Raw genomic sequence first — 23,873 nt, forward strand, 5'->3', positions numbered from 1 at the left:
AAATGTATATAAGGGAGGCGCCTGTGCCCCTTAGCCAAGGGAAACCTTACACTGTCCTTAAAAACTTGTTGAGCTTTTAACAGACATTGCATCCATTTTCTCAAAGCTTTCTTCATTGCTATAAGCACTTCATTTTTGCAAAAATATCCAAAATATGCAATTTTAGGAATGATCATGAAGCTTATAAGGCTTTGTTGTAGAAAGCTAGATGCTATGCCTTTGATGTCATTGTGGTCATGTAGATTTTTAGGAATTCTGCCACTTGACTCAAGCATTTAAGGGTACTTTCCTATTTCCTTTGAATCTTTACGTTATTTTTTCCAAAAGTTGTATGAAGCATCTAGAGAAAGTTTTCCTCTGCTTTTGTAACATCTACCAGCCTTACTGCTGTAAGCGATTGGTGGGTACTTTTAAAGCTTTGGTTTGGTGCTGTCAGTTACTAACTGACCATCATATACACTGTCCGGGCATATCTTGTATCACACCCCCACCATTCAGTCCAAAACAGTCTAGTTTGATGCAGACATCCAGTTTGCCATTAGACAGCAAATATGGACATCTAGTGGTTGTGTGTTGCATTGTATGCGGACTATATTCTTTTAAAGGAGTTGAATTGAACCTGGTTCTCTCAACTTTTTAAATGAACTACCTTTATTACCCATGCAATCCTAAATTATGACATTGAAATCCTTGACTCTGATGTATGTCAAGGCAGTCATAGTATTTTTTGCTATGCTGAAATCATATGAATTAGCCAAACTCATAGTTCACCATGTAACTACTACAGAGTCTTCAAAAAATGTAACTTAAGCAACTAAAACCAGCTAAGCTAATGGACATCCTGGTTTGTTCAGGGTGCCTTATGATGCCTTAGATATACACTCCAAGGAAGTTTCAAGTCTGTGATGAAAATATGAGGCTAGGGATGGGTGGTTCAGGTCTGTTTCTTGTCTATGTCACTTTTACATGTGTTCGTTCAGAAATCCATTCCATCACATTTCCATATTAATCTGTGAATTTTAATGCATAATTAAATATGTTTTCCTTAAAGTACTTAATTTTAACCATATTATCTCTCAAAATGTGCATTTTTAAAATGCATATAGGTGAATTTTGAGACAAGCACTGTGTCAGAGAAATGTGAAGTTGTTGATAATGGGGTTCCAATCCACATATTAATCCAGAGTTACAGATCAGCTCAGTTCATGTCAGATTTCATAAAGATCAAATTGCTCAAGCATCCCCCTGAGCCTCCCAGCACCATCGGGCAACAAAAATGGGGTTTGTTCACAGAGGAATGTGCTCTGTGCTGATTCCAAGGACCAGTTTAGCAGCCAATTCCAGATACTATCAAAGCACTAAAAAACCCCTCTAGGCATAAAGATAGGTCAGGAAGTAGTTTGGTTTGCAGCTCCCCAGGGAGTTATACTGGCTTCACAGTTTGAGATCCATTTTGTTCCTTGGTAGTCCTTCAGCTTTTGGGGATGGCTAAGGAAGATGGGAAGTAATATATGCAGAGAGACAAGATCTTAAGTGCAGTGGCGTAGCGTGGGTTCTCAGCACCCGGGGCAAGGCAAGTAATTTGCGCCCCCTAACCCGTGGATTTTAGCACTCGAGTCTCTTCCGCGCCCCCCCCCAGATGTTGCGCCAGGTGCGGCAGGCCCCCCCTGCACCCCCCACACTATGCCACTGCTCCCACCACAAGTCTTCAGGACAGCCATCCGAAGGCTGGAGCGGGGAGAAGGTCTCTCCGCCCCACCGCCAGGCTTCGGAGCATCCTTCCGAAGGCTGGCGCGGGGAGAAGGTCTCTCCGCCCCACCGCCAGCCTTCAGAGGAGGTCCGAGGACAGTGGGGTTCCTGCTTCCTCGAGGAGGGCCGGCCAAATGCGCCCCCCCCCAAATGTTGCGCCCGGTGCGGCTGGCACCCCTGGCACCCCCCACGCTACGCCACTGCTTAAGTGAATTTGCTGTAGAAATGGTAAGAAAACATTGATCTTAATGATACCTAGTCAGTGTTATGAATAAAGGTCTAATCAATCTTCTACATTCCTTCTCACCCAGCTACAGAGTGATCTTTTGCATAAGACCTTTCATAGGAAAATAGTGAAGGAGAGAGAGCAGTCAGTAAACACATCCTTATGCAGTTGGGTACATGGATCAGGAATCCAGAAGCAACTGAGTGGGATGCTGAGCAAACAGTACCTGCCCTAAACTATTGTGAACATCAAACAGCATAGACACAGGGCAAAAAGAAAGAAAAGGTTTGCCAAGATTTGGTAAAAAGAGTAACAAGGAAGCAGTGAAACTTAGAATCATAGAACTGTGGAGTTGGAAGAGACCCCAGGGTCATCTAGTCCAACCCCTTGCAATGCAAGAATCTCAGCTAGATCATACATGATGGATGTAGGCTATTGATTCTTTTCAATACAGCTTCTTGCTGGGGGTGCCAATACAACTCCTTGCCAAGGATGTAAGGGACCCTAGGTAGATCTCTGCCAAAGGCAGACCTTTCTTGAATGGCACAGCCATTACCTTTATCATTAGCCAGCTGTGTGGACTACACCAGGGGTGTCTAACCTGTGGTCCTCCAGAGGTTGTTGGACTACAGCTCCCATTAGCCCTAGCCAGCTTGGCCAGTAGTTGGAAGATGCAGTCCAACAACTGAAGGGCTGCAAGTTAGTCCCTGTAGGCTACACACAGACTGGTAAGAGAATAATAAAGGCTGAAGCACACCACACTTCAGCACTGCAGACATCAACAGTGCTTATCATTAGAGCTGAAGATATGTACCCCCCAAATCAATATATACCATATTTGCTGTTGCAAACATCTATCTGAGAGTAATTATGGTGTAAAATATCTTATCTTGTTGTAAGGGCTTAGATTGACTTTTCCTTTTCTTTTCATTGCTTCAGTTCTATTATTTATGGAAAGTTTATATTTAATGTTATTTTTGTTTTAACCATAGGACATAACAAGGCAGAACAGAAATATAGACAGAACACTGGCTGCCACTTTGTATCCATGCAGATTTGTCTTATCCTTCCTGTTGTTTTTTTTAAAAAAGACTGCTCTTCCTTTGCAGCCAAAAACCCTGTACATTTGTTCAAAACTTAAAAGAGGAAGAGGCGAGGGTACACGAAGGGACTCTTGCCTCCTTATAGATGTACCATTGAACAATATAGTAGGGGAGATCCTCAGCATTACCTCCTCACCGTGTTTTAGGTGTTGCATAAATTACATTTATAAAATGTGTTTCTGAATTTTGCCTTTTCCAGCACTCCCTTGCTGTTTTCTCTCCTTCATCTAATTCTTAGATGGCAAACTCTTATACCAAGTGCCTGCTTTATTTAATTCTGTAATGCACCATTTACACTGGTGGCACTATTTAGCTAACAGTGATAATAATAATCATTGTTTTCCCTCCCGTGGGGAGTAGTAGATGTCTCATGGGCTCCATCATTTTAAAAACTAGTGATCCTGCAATAAAGTATCCTTTCCCAGGAAAGAGATGAGAGATTCTTGGAGGCAGATTTAACATATAGTAATCAGAATCAGATGGTAACAGCATCTAACCACAAAGGGAAGGCTAGTCCAGGCATATGTTTAAGCAAGGATACCTCTGTTTTGTGCTTTGTTGCTCCATGTCTGAGCTCTAGCCAGGATGTGAAACCTACTTGGTTTTAACAGTGGGGGAAAAACACTGAGCCCTCCCACTCTTTTGACTGAGAGCTGTATGAGTCCCATTTCCTTTGCCCTACAGGTATGTGGCTGAATCCCATCCGAAGCAACATATTGGAAGCATCCACAGTGGAAACTATGAAACTGAACTATGCTTCTCATTACAAGAGCCAATGTTATATGAAAATTCCCTGCGCCTTGTTGTAGGTGACTCACTTTTCCTCTTTTCTGTTTCAATTTTCTCCCCTTACAGCTGTCTGGAGGATGTGAACTAACTGTGGTACTACAAGACTTTATAGCCAGCCATAGTAGTGAGCTGAGTATCCAGGTGGGGCAAACGGTGGAGTTACTGGAAAGGCCAAGTGAAAGGCCCGGCTGGTGTTTGGTACGGACAACAGAGCGGAGTCCTCCTCAGGAAGGGCTGGTCCCCAGCAGTGCTCTCTGTATCTCACATTCCCGGAGCAGTGTGGAGATGGACTGTTTCTTTCCTTCAGGAAAAGGTAGGCAGAAATTGAACAGGGCTGATATTCCCTCCTCTGTTATGTCAGTAGCTAAAATGAAGGGAAGATAAAACTACAGATTTTCATAATTTGAGCTGCCAGCCTGCTGTGGAAGTGTGCTATCTGCACTTTTGATGTGCATACTTATCTTTTCACCTGCATCAGCCAGGAGAGGGTGGGGGAAGGAAGGGACCTGTTTTTCCTGCTTGAGTGGAAACCCAATTACATACTGTTTAGCCAGACATTGTATCTGCTATAAAACAATTCCTTCTCTGCATAATGCTGATTGGATGGCTTTAGAGTCATTCCGAAAATCACATTCTCCCAGTATATAGGGTTTTCAAGGGTGTTTAAAAAAATAAATTCGGGGAATATTTAAAAATAAAGCACCAAACTTCTGTTTTTGAAACTTTTGATCAGGTGATCCAAAAAGCAATACCTAAAGCACCTGAGTTCTATCACATTATAGCAGTTAGTTGGGAAGGATAGTTTTGTTAAGCAATTCACCTTAGCATCATTTCTTCTAAGAAAACCCTTGGGCTTTTGCCTGAGCTGGACAATCACAAATATAGTCTAGGTGGAGAATGCCTAGTTGGATTTCGTTTGTCTGTTTTTATGTTTTTATGTTATATTGTTTTAAATGTTATAATTCACTTTGTGTGTTCATGGACAGAAAAGTGGAGTAAGAAAAACCCAATAAAGGTCAAGCCAGTAACATGCTTAAACCTCAGGGAAGAGGGTAACAGAGACAAACAACTATTATTCTGGAGCCAGGTGTCAACAGAGAAGCAAAGGCAGTGAAAAGAAGTAGTGAAAAGAACTGACATCCCTTAATCTTAGTGAACAGGCAAACAGAAGAATGTAGGCAGTTTTCACTGTCTGCATTTTTCTGAAGATATTGACTAAGTAATTAGAAATTTATCTAAAAACTAGACAAAGGGACAGAAGAAGGCATTCAGCATTCTGAGATTTGTTCTATAAAAGGGAGGAATCTTAGGCTCAATACACACTATGCAATACATACCATGCATTTAAAGCACCCCTCCCCCCCCAAAAAAAAGAATACCGGGAACTGTAGTTTTTAAATGGGTATTGGAAATGGTATCTCTGTGATGAGTAAACTATAGTTCCCAGGGTTCTTGGTGGCATGTGTATGCTTTTCATGTACTTTAAATGCATGGTGGGTATGTAGCCACTGCTTGTGATGTATGCACTTATTCCACTTTCACCTCTGGTAAACAGATTGCACATTTTTTGTACTGCTTAAAAATCTGCTTCACAGGTCCAAAATCTGATCCACAGGCCCAATGGTGAGCTTATGCAATTGGTTTGGTGCAGGGATACCAAAAAAGGGTGTCAAAAATGCCAAAGTGATCAATTCTGGTGCTTTATTTAAAAAAGGTGTAAATTTACAACACAGCCTGCAGAGCCTTGCTGCCTTTATAGACTTGGGACAGACACAGAAACAGCAAGCATTCTAGATTTGAAAGCTAGGAGCTGAATGGCACCTTAAACCTAGGTTATGGGTACAACAATAGAATGTCTAGACACACTTTTTTATAACAAGAATACAAAGCTGAAAATGAATGAACTGAAGCTAAAATATTACGTTCGTTTTTCACATGGTCTAGTCTTTCACCTGCCCACCCCCCTAATATTCTTAAGAGGGTCTCTTCTTAAGTTTTCAGAGAGTAGCTGGAAGTGGAGAGGCAGAAAAAGGTCCTCCTTTCCTTCCCCTCTACAGTTTTAATCTGAAATCTTAGGGGCAATACTGTTCTCAGAGCTCAGAAACTGCTTGCGCTAATGAAATTCCCTGTCTCAAAATGCGCCTAGCCCTAAAACAATGAGAGTTTTGAACACTGCCTGCCAATGAAGGCATAGGTGCAAGCCTCCAAGTCTTAGATTGCTCCCCTGCCTAGGCCAATAACCAAGTGTCCTAAGCCTACAGAGAAGCATAGCATCAAAGCAAGCCGGTTAGCATATATCAAAACAAGCACATAAACATAGGCAATTCATTCTTGCAGCAACTGCTAATTAGTCTCAGGGTTATCTTGACTACCAATATGGCATTTACAGTTTTTCTAGAATGTTTTCACCATTTAGTTCTACACCATTTAGTTCTACACAGTGAAAGAAAAGGAAACTGCATCTACAAAAAGCAGAGCCTTTTTCAACTCCTAAAAACTATTGCTGTGATCTAACCCATGCCACCCTCTTGCTGTTGCTCTTGCTCCGGAGCCCCTCGCGGGGTCCCTTTGCCAATTGGGAGGGCGCTTCTAGCGCCCACCGAGTCCCACGGCTGCAGGCTTCCCCCACCTGCGGTTTTTGAAAGGGTCCCCGCAGCGGTAGACCCAGTTTCCGCGGAGCTTCTCCCTCTGAGTTAGAAGGAGACCGCCATTGCCGTTGGCGCCGCCTCCGGAAGTATGAGTATGCTGTTACTCTTTCCTCTCACAAGAGGGCTCTCCTGATTTATAGTTTCTTTCTAGTTACTTTCTAGTTACTCATTTATAGTATTTATAGAAACTTTATATTTATAGTAACTTTCTAGTTTCTCAGTTATAGGTAACTCATTCTAAAAATCATATATAAATCCAAAATCATGTTTAGTCAAAACCCATTGGGGTAGGATTGCCAAAGTAATTTTTTCTGGAACCCTGCCCCTTCCTGCTCCTTACTTCTATTTTTTATTTTTTGCCATGCACGTAAAGCTGAATGCACACAAGTTAAATGCAGGCAGGGCTTTTTTTTCAGCCTGAACTCCAGAACTCAGTTCTGGCACCTCTCAGATGGGCACCATTGTCATTATAAGAAAACAAGGGAGGTGTTAATGGTGAGTTCCAACACCTCTTTTTCTATAAAAATAGCACTGAATTCATGTAAATTGCAGGTTTACTGTATTCGAATTGGAAAGGAAGTGGCAGATGGCAGAGATGCCATAGATGGAAGGCAGGCTATCCATCCAGCCAAGTAAAGCACACCTCCCTTTTTCACTCCTTTCATTTAAATAGTACTATATCTAGCATGAAATTGACATAGTACAAGGAAGTGGTTACATAAAATTGACATACCTATTTATGTTACCATTGCAATTATGAATTAACCTGCAGACTCTGGAGTAAAAAGAAAGAAAGAAAGTTATTTAAAATAAAACTTGTCATGTTGAAGGTGTTAGTAGCAGGACACTTTGTAGATTTTCTTAGCTTAAGTATCATGTGTTTACACTTTCTAAGAAGCTTGAGCCAAAGAATCTGGCTTTAAAGCTAATGAGCCAGCTCACTCATGGAGCAATATCAACTGTACAAGTGCTGAGCGGAAACTCATTCTGCGAAAAACTGGCTTACAGTCACAAAAGGCCTTACAAATGAGCCTGCAAAATGTTTAGTAGCCCAGAAAAATGTTTAGTAGCCAAATTGCCCTCATAATCATTTGTGGCACAGCCTGAAAGGTACTGTTGCAATTTCTAAAAAATTCCTGTTTGGTCCTCCAAGTGTGATTCTTACCACAGATGAGTATGTGCATGACTAAGTCATCTTTTAATGATAAGAAAGTGGAGGAGGGCAACCTATGGGCAGTGGGAACATCCCTCTTTTGTAGCTCCTGCGCTAAAATCCAAAGTTAAGGCTGGAGACTTTTGTAAAAGAAAGTGGTGTGTCCCACCATCTTTATATAAGATACTGTATGTCCAGCCGCTATGATGAGCCATAGGATCAGGCTGTCAGCCTCATTAAAACCAAAGGTGATCTGCCTTTCCTCTTGCCATACTTTATATGAAAGCATGTAACAGATGAATGTGAGAAATTTGATGGATCTACTGTGCTAAAATGCCAGGACAGATTCCTCTTGGAAAGGCTCAACAACCAACATTTTCAGATCTTCTCTGTGTTGTAGCACCTGGCTTAATTTATTTATCTGAATCAAATAACTTAGTATAACCTATTTATCTAAAAGTTATGAGATTTATATTCTTGACCTGCAGCTATGTTCGGACTGGACATGTCATGCTCATGATGTCTCTTTGTTTCTGGCGCTTAATCATAGGTGGTTGTGTTTCTTCTAATTAAGTGAATTAAATTAACTCAATTATCTTCAGTTCCCTCTGGCCCAACAACTGGAGAGCTAGTTGCTTTGAATTTGTCATTAGCTTTAGTGGAATGTATTTTGCCACTTGTGCTTCTGATGACATTAGTCTTCCCCTCACTGCCTAAAGCAATATTATGAACAGAATATTAGGGAAATGAAAAGTGTATTAAAATGGTTGTATTGTGATAGGGCTAGATTTCCAGTGTAGACGGTTTGGAAGCTTTGTTGTCTATAACGTATATTTTAGATTGCAGTCACGTTGTTTCTGAGCACACAAGCTTATCTAGACTTATATTTGTTTACCAGAACTGGCAAACCAAATGTATCATTAAAGTCACTTGACTTTAATCGGTAGTAAGTTATCCCTGGAGAAGCACCACTGGCAATTCATCAGGCTCTTTATTTCCTCTGTAAATTCTGTAATAAAACAGGAAAGACTATTTTAAGAAACAGAGTTGGTACCATTCTATTTTAAACTTAGAGTTTATTTACAGAGGGACAGAAGGTGTCCTTTTATTTTCTGAAGAAGGAAGGGATAAAAAATTATCCACGGCTTAACTAGAATTCAAGTACCATGTGAGGCATGATGAGGTTTCATTTGATAATTTCATAATGTATTTTAGCAGTAGTCTTTAAATGACAAAGACTACAGCAGAAAGGAAGCAACTGGTTTTATCCTGCCCAAAGGGCATCTCATGTCTTTCTTAAGTATAACTGTGAGCTGTCAACTGGATAAAAGTCATTTGCACTGTTAGCTTGTGGGCTGGGGGCTTTATGCATTTTGTATTTTTAAAAATATTTGCTTACAATGTGGTTAGGCAAAGCACAGTACCAATTAGACCTACCCACCCATCATCTGAATTTACCCAGGGCACATGCAGTAAGGGTAGGGAAAGAGGTGAGTGGGAATGGGTGGGTGACTGAGACAGAGAGAAGTCATGCTAGATGTTGGATAATGCTTGTTGTAGTTTAATTATGTAAATAAGCAGTTCTAACCAAAAGATTTCAGGTGGGACAGTGGGCCACATACAGCAGGAAACCTATGGCCCTCTGGATGTTGCTGGACTGTAACTCCCATTTTCACTGGCCATGCTGGTTGAGACTAGAGGAAGCTGAAATCCAACAACATCTGGAAAACCACAGGTTCCTTGCCCCTGACATAGTGTACAGTGTCCAGAAAATCCTGTTTGCACTTCAAAGCTCAGAGCAAGCCCTGACAGCAAGAGACAGGGTTTGTTTTTGTTTGTCTAAATTTGTATCTTTGCATATAAATTAGCATATGTAATTTTTATGCAGTTTAATAATATGGGGCTATAATCTACCAATGCACCTGGTAAAAACTGCTATATATAGTGCATCAGAAAGTCCAGGACTGGTGGGCTGTTTAGTTATTATTTGGGTTCTTAGCCAGTCACATTAATATCAGGAGTTAAAAGTCAAAAACTCTGTAATACTGATATTATTAATATGTGAGTGTCCACTTATCTGTAGATTACAGTGGCAGCCACAAAGCTTAAGCTAGCAGTTGCCATTTTCCATAAGAAGAAACATATGTTCTTTTTGATATGGAATGCAGGTGTACAAGATTCTCAAACTTCTGATCCAAACCTACATTGGTGCTCTAAAAAACTGGTGTTTGTAGAGTATTTAGATGGAAGTAGTGTGACACAGGCCTCCTGGTCCTTTCATGGTTATATAGACAAAGGAGAGGAGAGTAACTTGTTGAAAATTTCCTCTTAATCATCCATTATTCTTTGCAGTATGTTTAATGTTGTGTCAGACAATGCTGGATTTTTCAATCCTCATTTACAGTCAACCCGTATCCCAACATTGTAGTCATAATTACCCGAATCCCCACTCTTACCTCTTGATACTTGTGTCGTCACACAAGACTCAAAAATAACGCAGTGGTTTTCCCTGCCCTGAAGTACTACAGCAGCATGTCTGTTTCAAAATTAAAACAGCAGGTTTGGTTAGATTGCTCTTCCAGTAACTAGTTTATTTTCCAGAAACTGTGGGTCTGAAGTTTAATATAGCATGAACCTGCCTGCTTTAGGGTTTGCTTCTTCCTCCATAATTTGAGGAATCAAGTGATCATTGGAATGTTTCCACAGGCCAAAAAAAATACATTTAGCTTTATTGAAAATGTTGCTTACTCTCAAAGAAACCATTTTGCCTCTCCTTTATGTTCCCTCTGGTATTCATGGCACCTGTATACTTCCTCAAAAGCTGACAATGGTCCATTATGCCTCTCTTTTGCCTTAGCTGTGGAGAAACAAGGCTGGTGGGAAATTTGCATTTGGTTAGTTGAATAAATATTTTGCTAAGGCAGATATTTTATTGCAACTTTCCATTGGAAACCTCAGTATTTTCATCATCTTCTTTGAGTGGAACAGATGGCACGTTATTTGTCACAACCTGTCTTGCTCAGATGGAAGCAAGTCACAACTGATTTCAATACAGGCATGAGACAGAATAATAAAGGACAGCTTTGTTCTATGATTATTGTTGGGATAGAAATGCCCTCTAGGTGGCTCAGAAGAACATCACGTTTTGTCAAAGAGCTGAAATAGCTCCTGAGAGATTTGCTTGTGGAGGGTTTGCGGAAAGGTGATGTGCTGTAAAGTCAAAAGAACACTCTAGCATTGCCAGCTCTGTTCCCCCTGTCAGAGCTTTAAAATCTATGAAAAGGCCAAATTCAAAATATTAAGCCATCCCCATCACATAATCTCCATGCTAACAAAACTTTCACCTGCTCACTTTTGCCAATGCTACTTCTGTTAAAGACATAACCCGCCCTACCAGAGTGGTTGGGTGGGTGTGCATTGTGTGTGTTTCTAATGTACACTGAAGCAATAAGTTTCAGTTGTTGATAAGCAAATGTAAAGGATTTCCCATTGTTTACAAACACAAATCAATAATTGTCTGTTGCAGTAAGTGATGATTTAATCCTTCGTTTTCTCATTCTATTGTGCTTCTGTGTTCCACCAATAAATCTCCAGCCTTCAAAACCACCAAAGAAAACTATTGTACACATGGGTCATCTAGTCCAACCCTCTGCAATGCAGGAATCTTTTACTCAATGTGGGGCTTGAATCCATGACCCAGAGATTAAGAGTCTCATGCTCTACCAACTACTTGCATGTACTTGGGACAACCTACAGGACACTTAAGGAGTGGGTGCTAACTAGACAGCAACTGCTCTGTTTATGCGAAGGAAACTGCTTTGCTCCCCAACTTGGGGTCCATCCATCCTGAGCTTCATTGCACACAGTTAAATCCTAATGCTTCAACTGTTCCAGGTTCCGTTTTAAAGAACTATGTAGCTGCTCTCCAGTCAGCACCTATCAGGGTGTTCCTTTACCACTTTATTGTTCACATTTATGTGTAAGCAGTGAAAAAAACCCCTATTTTTATTTTTACTATCAGCTTGGAAACGTCTCTATAAAATCCCAGATGCATCAGACATGCATGTTAAATGTTATTGATTGGTGGGTTTCCATGTGCTGGGTACACTGGATAAGAAACATCGCCTCCCATCCCCTGTTCCTGGGATTTTAACAACAGGCTGAGAGGCTCAATTAAGCAGGTGGAACTTCTCTCATCGCATTATTTCCATGGCAGTAAAAGCCTTCACCTGCCTCATTTCCCAGTAGTAGGCTGCTGTTAAAGGCACAAGAGCAGGGCCGGTCAAAGAAGCTGCCAGCCCTAATATAATACCACTATTTATTAAGAACATTCCAAAGGAATTTATAGTTCAGAAGCATCACACCATACTAGACTAAGAAAAGCAAACAGCTCTCTGTGGTATTCTTCAAATAGATAAAATAGCTACCTTGAAGAACAAACAAGGAAGGGAGTGGCAAGGAGTCACAGTGAAGGCTGAGTTTCCCTGCTAAAACATCAAGCCTGACATTGCTTAAAGATGTCACTCACACACCCTTTTGGACTCTGGTACTGTACACAAACCACTGCTGAAAGTATTGAGTCATGAACCTACTTATTAGTGCCACTGAAGTCGATTCATTATTCCTGAGAACTGAATTATGACATATAACATCTTCAGTAGCAAACTATTGTTCTGAAATTGGAAGCAAGAACACTATGGTTATATAAATACTGAAACACAACATCAGAAGCTTACTCAGACATGTGTAGCTCACTTCAGAATGGTTACATTACCCTTTTTTATTATTGGCAGCTCTTCTGCATTGACAGGCAGAAATACAGCAGGTAAAGTTTTCCTCAGCCTTGCATTTCATGCATGAACATTTTCACCTGCTGAATTTCTGGTTATTATGCAGCAATAATTAGGCATGTTGCTTCTTTTTCCTGATTAAAATTCTTGTTTTAGCAGCTGCACCATGGCATATTGAAATTTAGCAGATGCAGTTTTCCCTGTTATAGTCTATCTGCGCTGGTGAACTGTGTCAGTTGAATTACTTCCTATAAGGCAGCCACCTTATGTGACTGTAAATCAAATAAAAACCTATATTGGCTATACTTGCACATGTTTGTTTTAAAATAAGCCTTCTGTTTTATCTCTTGCAACATTCCCAAGTGATGCATTCTCAACTCAATGTTTATCTTAATATATATGCTATAAGCAGCCTTGGGGTAAGTGGCTCCTGAAGAGAAGGACTGTGCTTTGGAGAAGAGTCAGCATGTGATTCACAAACAGCTGATATAACCAGGGCTGCCAAATTTCTCAGTGACCCTGCCATTCTGCCTTTAAAATAAGCAGGAATGGGGAACCTGTGGTCCAATAGGTCTTGTTGATTACAGTTCCCATCATAACAAATAACTGGCCATTTTGGCTGATGGGTATTGGAGTCCAACAGCCCCATAAACTATAGGAAAGGGGAAACTTCGTTCATCACTGCATCTGAAAGCTGGGGGAAAGCTTAACCTGTTGGATATCTTCTTCTTTGCCTAATTGTTGAACCAGGCCCAGTAACGGCCCCCGCCCTGAAGTTTGATTGGCTGCAGCTTCAAGCCCTAAAAAGTTTCATTTAAAAAAAAAATGGCACACACACACACAGCCTGTTTCTGGCTAGTTAGCAACTCTGCACAGAAGCCAGCTGAGAAAACAGGCAGCGCCAGAACCAAGAAGCTGCAAGTTGGTTACCCGCGGTTTCTCCGTCCACACCACCGACAAGCTGTAAGCAGAATTCGCAACAACAGCTGATTGATCGACCGGGATACCTCCAAAAAATAAAAGAGCCGTCACTAAGAAGAAGCGGGCAGGAAACCTGTGGATTTTCCCCACCCGCTTTCGCGGACGGGAAAAAAAGAAAGAAAGATCTATCTTTAGAGAGCTAATTGCAGTATACCACAGATGTGATGGTCGCAGACATGGGGTTTTTTGTTATTTAAAGTTGGCGCAATCGAAAGTGACATACTGCCTACTTAATTGTTTGCAACGTCTACCCCAAGGACAGGTTGTCATTTGTTTTCCGAGTAGACGGAAGAAGTCCTTGTGCAATGTTTTGGCTACAGAGGAGAGCGTCGCGATTCGTAGTAGGTGCGTTTCTCGCTCCCTCCCTCCTACGCGCTCGTCCGCGTTGCATAATCGTGTTCCGAGCCAGTCTGGCAGGCAAAAGTAGATAAGCACCAGCTGGGGGTTGGCCCTGCCCCTGTCTCCAGAGAGCTCCTCCCTCTGCTCGCCTCTTTTTCCGAAGGTAGTTTTCTTTCTTACTCTGCGGTGAGATACTTTTGGTGTGAGTGTGCTGTGCTGAGCTGGTGGATTCCGCGGAGCCTGGTTGCCATGAGTACCCCCGAGGCAGAATGAAGGGTGGGAGGCACGCTTATACCAGCACGCCTTGCCTGGGCTGGTTCCTCGCCAAGTGTTGCTGCTGTTTCCCAGCGTGCAGAGGTTGGTAGCCGGCTACTAAACTGGATGTGCTTCTCGTTTGAACATTGGAGCTCTGGGAGGAAGAGGGTAGGCTGTTCAAATCCCAAACTAAATGTTTGCTACTCCTAACTCTGGGGATATTAAACTTGAAATGCGTAACCCTGGCTTTGCTATATGGCTGGGGTTTGAAGGGTGCTCAAGATTTTTCCCTAAGGGAGCTAGGAAGAAGCTGTACTGTATGTAGAAACTGCCATAAAAATAGCATGTTGATGTATACCACCCTTCCCAAGTGGTATATGTGTGTGGTTTCTAGTTGCTGCTGACTTGTCACTCAACTCCGTATCTCTGTTTGCACATATCCTCAGATGTCTTCTGCCAGGAGAGAGACTTCTTTCTAGGTTTCTGTCCAGCATATGCTGCTGGTTAAGGAAGTGCAAACAGACTCCACAACTTTGAGAGGTATAATTCTTGTCTACATGCCTATGCACTCTATATGTTCATTTGACTTTAGGGCTGTAGCCCTCTGTGCATTTGGTGATGAGTAAACCCCATCAATTTCAGTGGAGTATGCTTCTGTGTAAAGATAGGATAGGCCCAGAAATACTGTTCGATACTAATAAACTAACAAATGTAATGATTGAATGAACCAGGGCTGTATTTTAGAACCAACTCGGAGATAAAAAGTGTGTGTGCTGGAGGGTGGAGCAGAGTTCATAGTTTTTCTGCAGACAACTTTGTGACCTTGCTTTGCCGATAAGAGCAAACTGTTGCTGAAGGAGTTGTGAGAAAGAACTACAGTGTTTCTGAAAGCATTTATTCCCCTCCCATTAGGGTTCCCCGCCCCCCAGATTGCAGATTCAAAATACTTTGGTAAACGCTGTGTATAAATAAACAAAATTCCAAACCTCTCTTTCTGCTGACTTTGGACAAAATGTAATAAATAGGGGTGGGGGTTCTTCATTTTCTCTCTGTGTTCCTGGAAAAGACAATGGTGACTTCAGTCTGCATTTAAAAAGATTCATCAGAAGTGGGTGGGATGACAAGGTGTTAACTACATTATGTAGTTTGTATAATTCCTGACTTGGTTTTCTATAGCAAGAAGGTATATAATCACTCTAATGGTCATAAGTGCTTGTTGTAAACAATGATAATTGGTATTTGTATTGTACTTAATAGGTTTGGCCTCTGTGAGAAAGGCCATTATTTTCTATTTTACAGATGAACAAATGAGATTGAAAAGGAGAGTGCATTTGCTCAGTCCAGCAGAAAAACTTTTTGGACAAAAAGCTTCTGTGCACAGATTGCTTTCTGGATTCCAGGCAGGCGGATGGAAAGGAGACAGTTTCTGGAACTGCCTGTGCAGTGTTCTTAGGGCTAGACAACTATCACCTATTGGGGGGAAACTCAGTTCTCACCTCTGCCTCTCAGCTGAAAAATAGTACTCTTTTGCCAATGTGTGTGCATGGTTTTCCATGTGTGAGGATCTCTTGGTGGTTGCAAGCAGGTCCATAACAATGACCCTAAAATCAAGCCCATTTACCTATGCAAGATAAGGTGGATGTTTCGCCTTGCCTGATGGTTATGGAAATCATTCTTGGGTTCCTTATCTCTTTTATAGAATCCCATTGAGTTGGTTCCTCCCCAGCATTATGTTTTCTCCAATTATAGGACCACTTCCCTAGGAGGCCTTAGGCACTGTTGCTTAGCCTTAGCTGCTGCCCACCAGCAATTTGAGCCTATAAAACTAGCCTGTTATACAGAACTATACAGACAGTATATATTAATGCTTTGTTATTACTCACACTTGAGGAATTTTCTTCATAGGTCTCATGTATTTGCTAGGAAACTGCATAGCCACAAATTTTATAACCATCCATGGGTGCTTTTTTCACCCAACATATGCATGTAGTTTGAGATACATTTAGAAAGGCAAAAATCTTATAAGATATCCTTTAACAAACTTAATAAGTCATATGCAGTCTTTAATTTTCAAAGTGTGCTTCACTTTATTTTTTAAGTACCTTAGATATCTGACTTTCTCACATAAAAAGATTGAGAAGTTAAACTTCAAAAATACGTGCCAGTTGCTTTGGTTTCATCTAAGTGCTCATATATATTCATGCCCCAGGAATAATTTTGCTTCCTCTAGCTGTGATTAAAAAGTGGTGACTTTCCAGAAACTGACTTCTGTTCTGTCAGAATCTGGCTTCTGTTCTGTGGTCATACGGTTCTGCTATTTGCATTTCACCCCCAGCTGTAGCAGGCAGTAACCATTCTGTTGCATTCTTTACAAGAAATGCTAAGCAACAAGATATGCCCTCTTTTGCCACCATAGCAATGTCAATTCAAAATCCAGTGTAAACTTTCATTGTTACAACAGTTGTACAGCATTGTTTTATAAAGTGTAGGTGGTGGTTGTGGACATGCAAAAAGGCTCAAATGGACAGAGTTCAGCATGGTGTCTTAGTCGTTGCTTTGTGGGTTCCTTTCAAAGATCTCAGTGAGTGAAGTTTTTTATTGTGAGATATAAACTGGACCTTTTTGCATAGCTGCAGTTCACTATAAAAGTAGGGAAACCTTTAGCGTTCTTGCTGGTTGTATCGGAACATTAGGTAGAGCATGAGACTGTTAGTCTTGGTCGTGGGTTCAAGCCTCATGGGTCAAAGTTTTCTGCATTGCAGCGGGCTGGAATAGATGACCCTCATGGTTCCTTCCAACTCTACAATTATATGATTCTGTGGTTCTAGGTTCTGGTTGTAATATTCCTTTGGGAGTTGGAGAAACACTTGCTGTGCAGAATATAGTTTAACAAAGAATATCCGGTGGTGTGGATGACATAAATATGGGCTTTAAAAAATTCTCCATGTTCTGCTGCTCTTGCTCAGGAGAAATGTCCCAAAGATAATGCCCCAATGTGGACCCTAGAAAATAGTTGGTCTGTCTTCCTGACTTTAAATTAGTCCATATAAATGTTCTTGGGCTTCCCTTGGTAATCCAAGGGCTGGGTCATACGGCTCTCTCAAGTATCAAGTTTGGATCTTTATATCCAGAGGACCCATTACAGGTTCAGGCACATAATTTTATGACATAACGTGACCTGAAAACAAATGACAGAGAACACTTTCCCTACTTTGGCTTGCTGTTCAACCTTTAAACCTAATAAATGGTACAACTATCACTTGCTTATGAAAGACAGATCCCAGTTCTTGCTTTTTGGTTTGGTGACACTAGGTTGGTGCTTGCATTCTGGTTCCTGACCAGTAAGAAATGCACAAATATTTCTCAGTAATGTGTATGCACTTACACAAAGAGAGGCACATATGCCCCATCTGCACTGTACATTTAAAGTAGTTTTATACTACTTTAAACAGCCATGGCTCTCCCCAAAGAATCCTGGGAAGTGTAGTTGCTAAGGGTGCTGAGACTTGATAGTGCAACCCATTTCCCCTTCACAGAGCTGTGATTCCCTGAGTTCCCTGGGAAGAGGGATTACTTGTTCAACTACTCTGGGAACTGTAGCACTTTGAGGAGGATGGGGTCTCCTAAGAACTCTTAGCATCCTTAACAAATTACACTTCTCAGGATTCTTTGGCGGAAGCCATGACTGTTTAAACTAAGCTTTAAATATAGTGCAGATGGGGCCATAGACATTTCAAAGGTACTCTTTGGTGAACATGCAAATGGGGTTAAAGTCATAGGTGCTCCCGTGTGTCTATCTCTAAAGAATTGTACAGTGGTACCTCGGGTTACAAACACTTCGGGTTACAAACTCCACTAACCTGGAAGTAGTACTTCGGGTTCATCATCATGATCATCATCATCGACTTTTATTGTGCTAGCCATAAGCCATGGCATCATTCAGAAAAATAACAAAAAGAAAAACAGCAATAACCATAAAAATCATCGGGCACCACACATGCAATATAAACCACGGTCACAACTACTAAGATTGATTGTTGCATAAAATAGAATAGCAGAAGATTCTCTAGTAAAATGTGCCAAATTAAATATCCAAATAGTACCTGGGGTTGAGAACTTTGCCCCAGGATGAGAACGGAAATCGCACGGCACAGTGGCAATGGGAGGCCCCATTAGTGAAAGCGCACATCAGGTTAAGAATGGTTTCAGGTTAAGAACGGACCACCGGAACGAATTAAGTTTGTAACAGAGGAACCACTGTATTTGAGATTTTTTAAAAGCCTGCGCAGTTTGCTTTCTGCATTACTCTCCCATGTCCTTGTACCTTGAAAATGTAAGTTGAGATAAGTAGAGCTGCGCTATGGCTTAAGTGTTTCCTGCTCTGTGGAAGGTCATTAGCAAGGAAAATCTAAATCGAACTAGAGAAAATGTGAAACCAAATTTTTCCAAGAGGGGAAACTTGGCTTTGGATTTCTGCTGAAGCTTGAGCTCATTGATACTTGACTTCCTACTTAGGCTACTAGTTCCTTCCAAACCAAAAAAATGAGCCCGCAAGATTCAGGCAAGGCTACTTGAATGTACAGGTTTCAAATATTAGAACAGTGCCTCACCAGAAATAGAAATGTATTCAATCTGGAATGACTTATTGGTATGTACCTATTATGTGGAACACCATCTATTTTGGCTGGCCACACTCAGATAAATTCTCTGAGATCATACTTTATCCCTCTACCTCTCAATTTATTTCAGAGTCAAGCGGAAGATACTTATGGTGCAACCTGTGATGGGATCTTCTGACATCCTTGTTTTTCTTTGTTTAAGCTGATATGTGGGGCTCTCAAATTGGCCAAAATAGCAATTTCTAAATTGCATTGATATGAAACTCCACCAGTGAGTCAGATAGAGATACAGATTTTTCTTTTACAACATCAAAACAAGAAATGTTGAGTACAACTGAAAATTACAACAAAACTCTAGCTTTCTTTTAATGTAGAGACAGCACTTGTGGACGCATTGTATCATAAGGATATCTTTGGTTGTAACTTTGAACTTCTGACTACATTTGATAGACCTAGGTATCTTCATGTGAAGGCGACAGGAGTGAGGAGGAATGGGGAGGGTAATGTCCCCCCCCCCCGATAGCTAGTGCTTTCATGGTATCTGGAACGCAAACTGGTCATGTTTGTTTGTGTTTCCTATGTGGCAACAAAGGGTGCAGGACTGTGATTCTGGACCTGGCCGTTTTCACCTTTTCTACATCAGGAGCAACCTATGAGAAACTGGTAAAAACCTATCCTTAATTGCAAATAACTACCGGTATTTGTGGGTTACATGCATTGTTAGCCTTTGGAGTCTGTGAAATTAAAACAATAAGAGAGGTGTTTTGTTTTTGCTTTTTTAGTACCTGTGTCCAACAGTGCTTAACCAAAGACTCTCATAGGAGGTTACAAAAAGAAAGCCATAGAAAGCATTCTTTTGAGCACTGGTGTTATATATATATATGTATATATATATATATATTACACACACACACACAGAACTGAAGAATAAAAAAGGACAAAGTGGAAGAAAGGGAAGGAAAAGGAATAGATATATTCCATAATTCTATTCTGTCCACTTCCCATCCATCTTTCCCTTGTTCCCTAAAGCTTCCCATTCCTACTGCATATTCTATTTTTTCTAACTATTTAAACATTCAAATTCTTCTCATTATGAACTTTTAACTGTTGAGCTTACTTTTTAGGTAGTCTACAAATCTTGTGGCTCAGGGGGGAAGGCTAATTGTTATTGTTAGCTGATTGTTTTTGATAGTGGGTTAGTGTTGGTTGAATAGTTTTGGTGCTTTGTTGTAGCTTTATGTTTTTATCCTTTTCCAGTAAGGCACTTTGAAACTCCATCATCACTGATATCTACTTGTTGCAGGTTTACTTCTCTTCACAATGTCAGTGCCAAGGCAGCCATTCTTCACTGTAGCTCTCTGGGCAACCCACCTGTCTAAAGAAATCAACTGCTACCGTTTCTGTGTCTTCTCTTTAGCAGTTTTGCTGCCAAACTGGGCTCTGTACATCTTCTCCCTATCTGCTATCATTTAACTTACCCTAACATGCAGTTCAACGCATAGATTATTTGTACCTCTAAAAAAACCTCTGCTAGCAGGATCTTTTGATTGTCAGAAAAATCCTGGTATAGTGACACTGTTTTAATATTTGATGCTTTTCCTTTAAGGCTATGTGCTGACCTTTGAACATATAACGTTGTCTTAATAAGACATGAGAGAGAGAGACCTTGACTCTTGGGTCCACTGTGTATCTCTAAGAGTGATTCTGCTTTGAGGCTTGCTTTATAAAGCATGTATCTTTTTATTATTATTTTAATAAACCTTATAGATTATAATAATACTACAGTTCTGTGTATTTTGAATAGGTATTACTTCATGTGTAAATGACTTCTATTAGTCCCCAGATAGACAAGCATTGTTCATCTTGTCATCACATTTTTTTCTCTGTGTGTTCTGCCCACCCCCAAATTATACTGATTTGAATTCTTTTTTAATCTTGCTATTGGGTAATAATACTTGAATCTTTTTTGTGTCAATAAAGCCTCTTTTAAGCTATCTAATTCTGAAGAAATTCAATGTTTTTACGCTGTTTGTAAAACAGTGGTCACAAGAATGGAAGAACTGAAAAGAGAGAAATGTGGATAGATTATTATGGGGGAAATGGGGATAAGGAAATGGTGGCCGGAGCTCCTCTCTAGAAATCCAATGCTATATAAAATAATTAGCTGTTTGTTTCAGTGCATAAACAAGCCATGGAGGAAAGAGCAGGTATTTATTGATCTCAGCAGATTCATGACCATAAATACCTGCTCTTTCCTCCAAGGCATTCAAGGTGGTACATATGCTTCTATGTCATTGTATTTTCATAGCAGTCCTGTTAGGACAGCTCCCCTTTTCCAGGGGGCTGCGTTGCGGAAGGGGTTCCGGGACTCCCCAGTTACCCGGCAGTGGGTGGAGGGATGCTGCCCACATCAGTGGGATGCCCAGCCACGTCACGCCCCCCCCCCAGCTGACCAATTGGGTTAGCTGTGTGCGTGGCCATTGGCCATTTAAACAGCAGTGCGACTTTGGGGCAGCCTCCATTCATCTCCTTTCATCGGATCTCCCAGCCCGCCCACCCTCTTCTTGCATTGCATGACTATGGTGTTGCTATGACTAATGTCGGTTGCCTGGTTGTTGGGGCCGGGTAGGAAGTTTTCCACTTGGCAAATTGGCACCAGCCATTTAGTTTTCACCTACCTAGTAGCAATCATCACAACTTTGTAAGGTTAGTCATAGGGTAAGCCTTGTCATGGGAGGGGTGGTTGTTGCCTCAGGCCTGCCCCTCCACGTTAAGGATATCCCGTTAAAGGGATCCGGGGGTGTAGTTCCTGTCCAAAGCCTAGGTGTGGGCTAGGGCCATGCCAGGACCCCATCAGTGACCCTGGGAGTGCTCTTAATTGATGTATATCATAGGGCTCCCCCTATCAGTGGTTGACCTTTTTAGGCTTCCTGCAGGAGTCAGGATATAGCCTTGCTTCACCAAATTGCCTAAGCCAAACCGCTCACATCTGTAACCAATAAAGTTGTGGCTTTATTTATCCCACTAACCCAACATATGCATGTCTCTGTGTTTATTTCTGGGGGAACTGCGGGGCCCGAGGCCTCATCCTCAAATAGGTTAGGCTGGGAGATGGTAACTGTCCTGCTGTCACTCAGTGAGATTTTAACCTCCCAGATCTAGTCTAACACTCTAATCCGGGGATGAGAAATCTGTGGCACTCCAAATGTAGGGCCGCAGCTCTTATCAGCCCCAGTCAGAATGGCCAGTGGTCAGGGATGATAGTAGTGATAGTAGACAAAGTTGTATTTTAGTCAGGTTTGAGCTGTAATCACAATGACAATGGATTTGTAAGTTCATTAATAATAGCAAGTAATAAATACCAACTCGAAATACAATATTAGGCAAGCTAAATAAAACCGCTCTTTAGGACAGTGTTTTTCAAACTTAAATTAATTGCATATTCCTTTTGAGCGTCCATTTCTACTGGCATACCCTTTCCCAGGTGAAGATAATTTGTGGGTAGTCCTAATACTACTATTTTATTTATGATAAAGTAAAATAAAAATAAAAATCTGCCATGTGCCATTGAAATATTTTCACATACCCCTGGAGGTATGCATACTATACTTTTGGAAACACTGCTCTAGGGCATCAGAAAATTTTGCAATGCAAACTGAAAAAATCCTAAACCTGGCAAGTCTAGATTCCCCCTCACCTTTCCCTGGCATTTTCCTTTGCTCTTCAGGCATGTTGGGAAATGCATGATTTGCACAGTAGCAATTGCACTCTTCCTAAAAACTCTGCTGAAGTGAATGAACAATTTACTTAAATCAACTGATCATTTAAAGTGGTCAGATACTTAATGTCATCATAGTAATATAATTTCCAAGCTATAAATGTGGAAGCTGAGGTGGTAACATTTACTGGGTTGCCCAGTTCATGGCTAAGTTGAAAATTTGGACATAACATGCCAACTGGTTAAATGACAATTGGTTCTTTGTAATATTTTCCTTTAATGTTTAGGAAGGGTGTCCTGATGGATTTGTGCAGTTCATCAGAGGGTTTAAATTTAAGAAGAAAAGGGGGCAATGAACATGATTATTTGGATTGTGCTGCTCAGTGCAAAGTACAATACTGATAAGGTACCACAGTGCTGTGTTATTTAAACAAGCTATGAAAGCTCAAAAAGTTTGAGTAGGAGAAAGTTCTGAGCTATGTTCGTGACCGAAGCCTGTGGGAAAGTGTGTGAAATGCATTAGCAGCTTAACATACCTAAGCAATAGACTTTTAGTGGCCAGTACAAAGGGAAAGTGAATTTAGTACAGGAAATCTAAGATTTGGGTCTACAGTGGTACCTCGGGTTACATACGCTTCAGGTTACATATGCTTCAGGTTACAGACTCCGCTAACCCAGAAATAGTAGCTCGGGTTAAGAACTTTGCTTCAGGATGAGAGCAGAAATTGTGCTCCAGCGGCGCAGCAGCAGCAGCAGGAGGCCCCATTAGCTAAAGTGGTGCTTCAGATTAAGAACAGTTTCAGGTTAAGAATGGACCTCCGGAACGAATTAAGTTCTTAACCCGAGGTACCACTGTATCAGTAAATTGCAGAACCTTGCATAACATGTTTGTCCCTAACCACAGGGTCTGACACACGAGAGGAAAAACTTGGAGGGCATTGTATATAAGGAGAAACCTAGGGTAGGGTACAGAATTCCTCCAAATTCTGAAGCTAAGGGCAGTCTATATTATGCTGTTGAGCAGCTTTCACATGTCATTGGGCAGCCATGAAATGAACCAAGCTAAATATTTCTTCAAGTCCCTAGATTTTTGTCCCTCTTGCTTTTTTGAGGTGTTGGTTCTAAGGTTGTGAATGTGTCTAGGCAGCACCACTGCAGATGGGGAAACTTTTATGATTGAATGCTCATCCCTTTTAAAAAAATTCCTGTTCATAAACAATAGACAAGGCGGGGAGAAATGTAGGCTAGAATGCTTTCCCTGAGATGCCAGTTTTCTATGCCAGTGGAAGAACACTGAAATCATGTTAGCCCCCACTTGTGCCCAGACACAGACCTATCATCTCAGTGAGAACTAGGTTTTAGCCTGTCCCGAATCACAGGTTTTCCAGATGGAATTTTGTGTGGTGTCTTTAATCAGAAGAGGCATAATAACTACCCTCCTAGAGATCTGGGATCAACACACAGCCTTAACTATAATAACATCTTAGTTTTGTTCTTCCTGGA

The 23,873-nt window shown here is 41.1% G+C and overlaps 1 protein-coding gene across 19 annotated transcripts in view; it reads left to right on the plus strand.

Annotated features, from left to right (window-relative positions):
* Positions 1-23,873, plus strand: part of KALRN (kalirin RhoGEF kinase) — a 508,727-nt gene that overhangs the window by 419,108 nt on the left and 65,746 nt on the right. For 14 of the 19 annotated variants that reach the window (XM_082234876.1, XM_082234882.1, XM_082234887.1 and 11 more), the window contains one exon: positions 3,934-4,180. In XM_082234876.1, the coding sequence (XP_082091002.1) occupies positions 3,934-4,180 (247 nt within the window). Of the gene's footprint in view, positions 1-3,933; positions 4,181-13,950; positions 14,136-23,873 lie in introns of those variants that run through there. The other 5 variants (XM_082234877.1, XM_082234878.1, XM_082234879.1 and 2 more) reach the window with 3 other exon arrangements.

This window comes from Podarcis vaucheri, assembly GCF_965113315.1.
Source record: "Podarcis vaucheri genome assembly, chromosome: 1".
NCBI lineage: Eukaryota > Metazoa > Chordata > Lepidosauria > Squamata > Lacertidae > Podarcis > Podarcis vaucheri.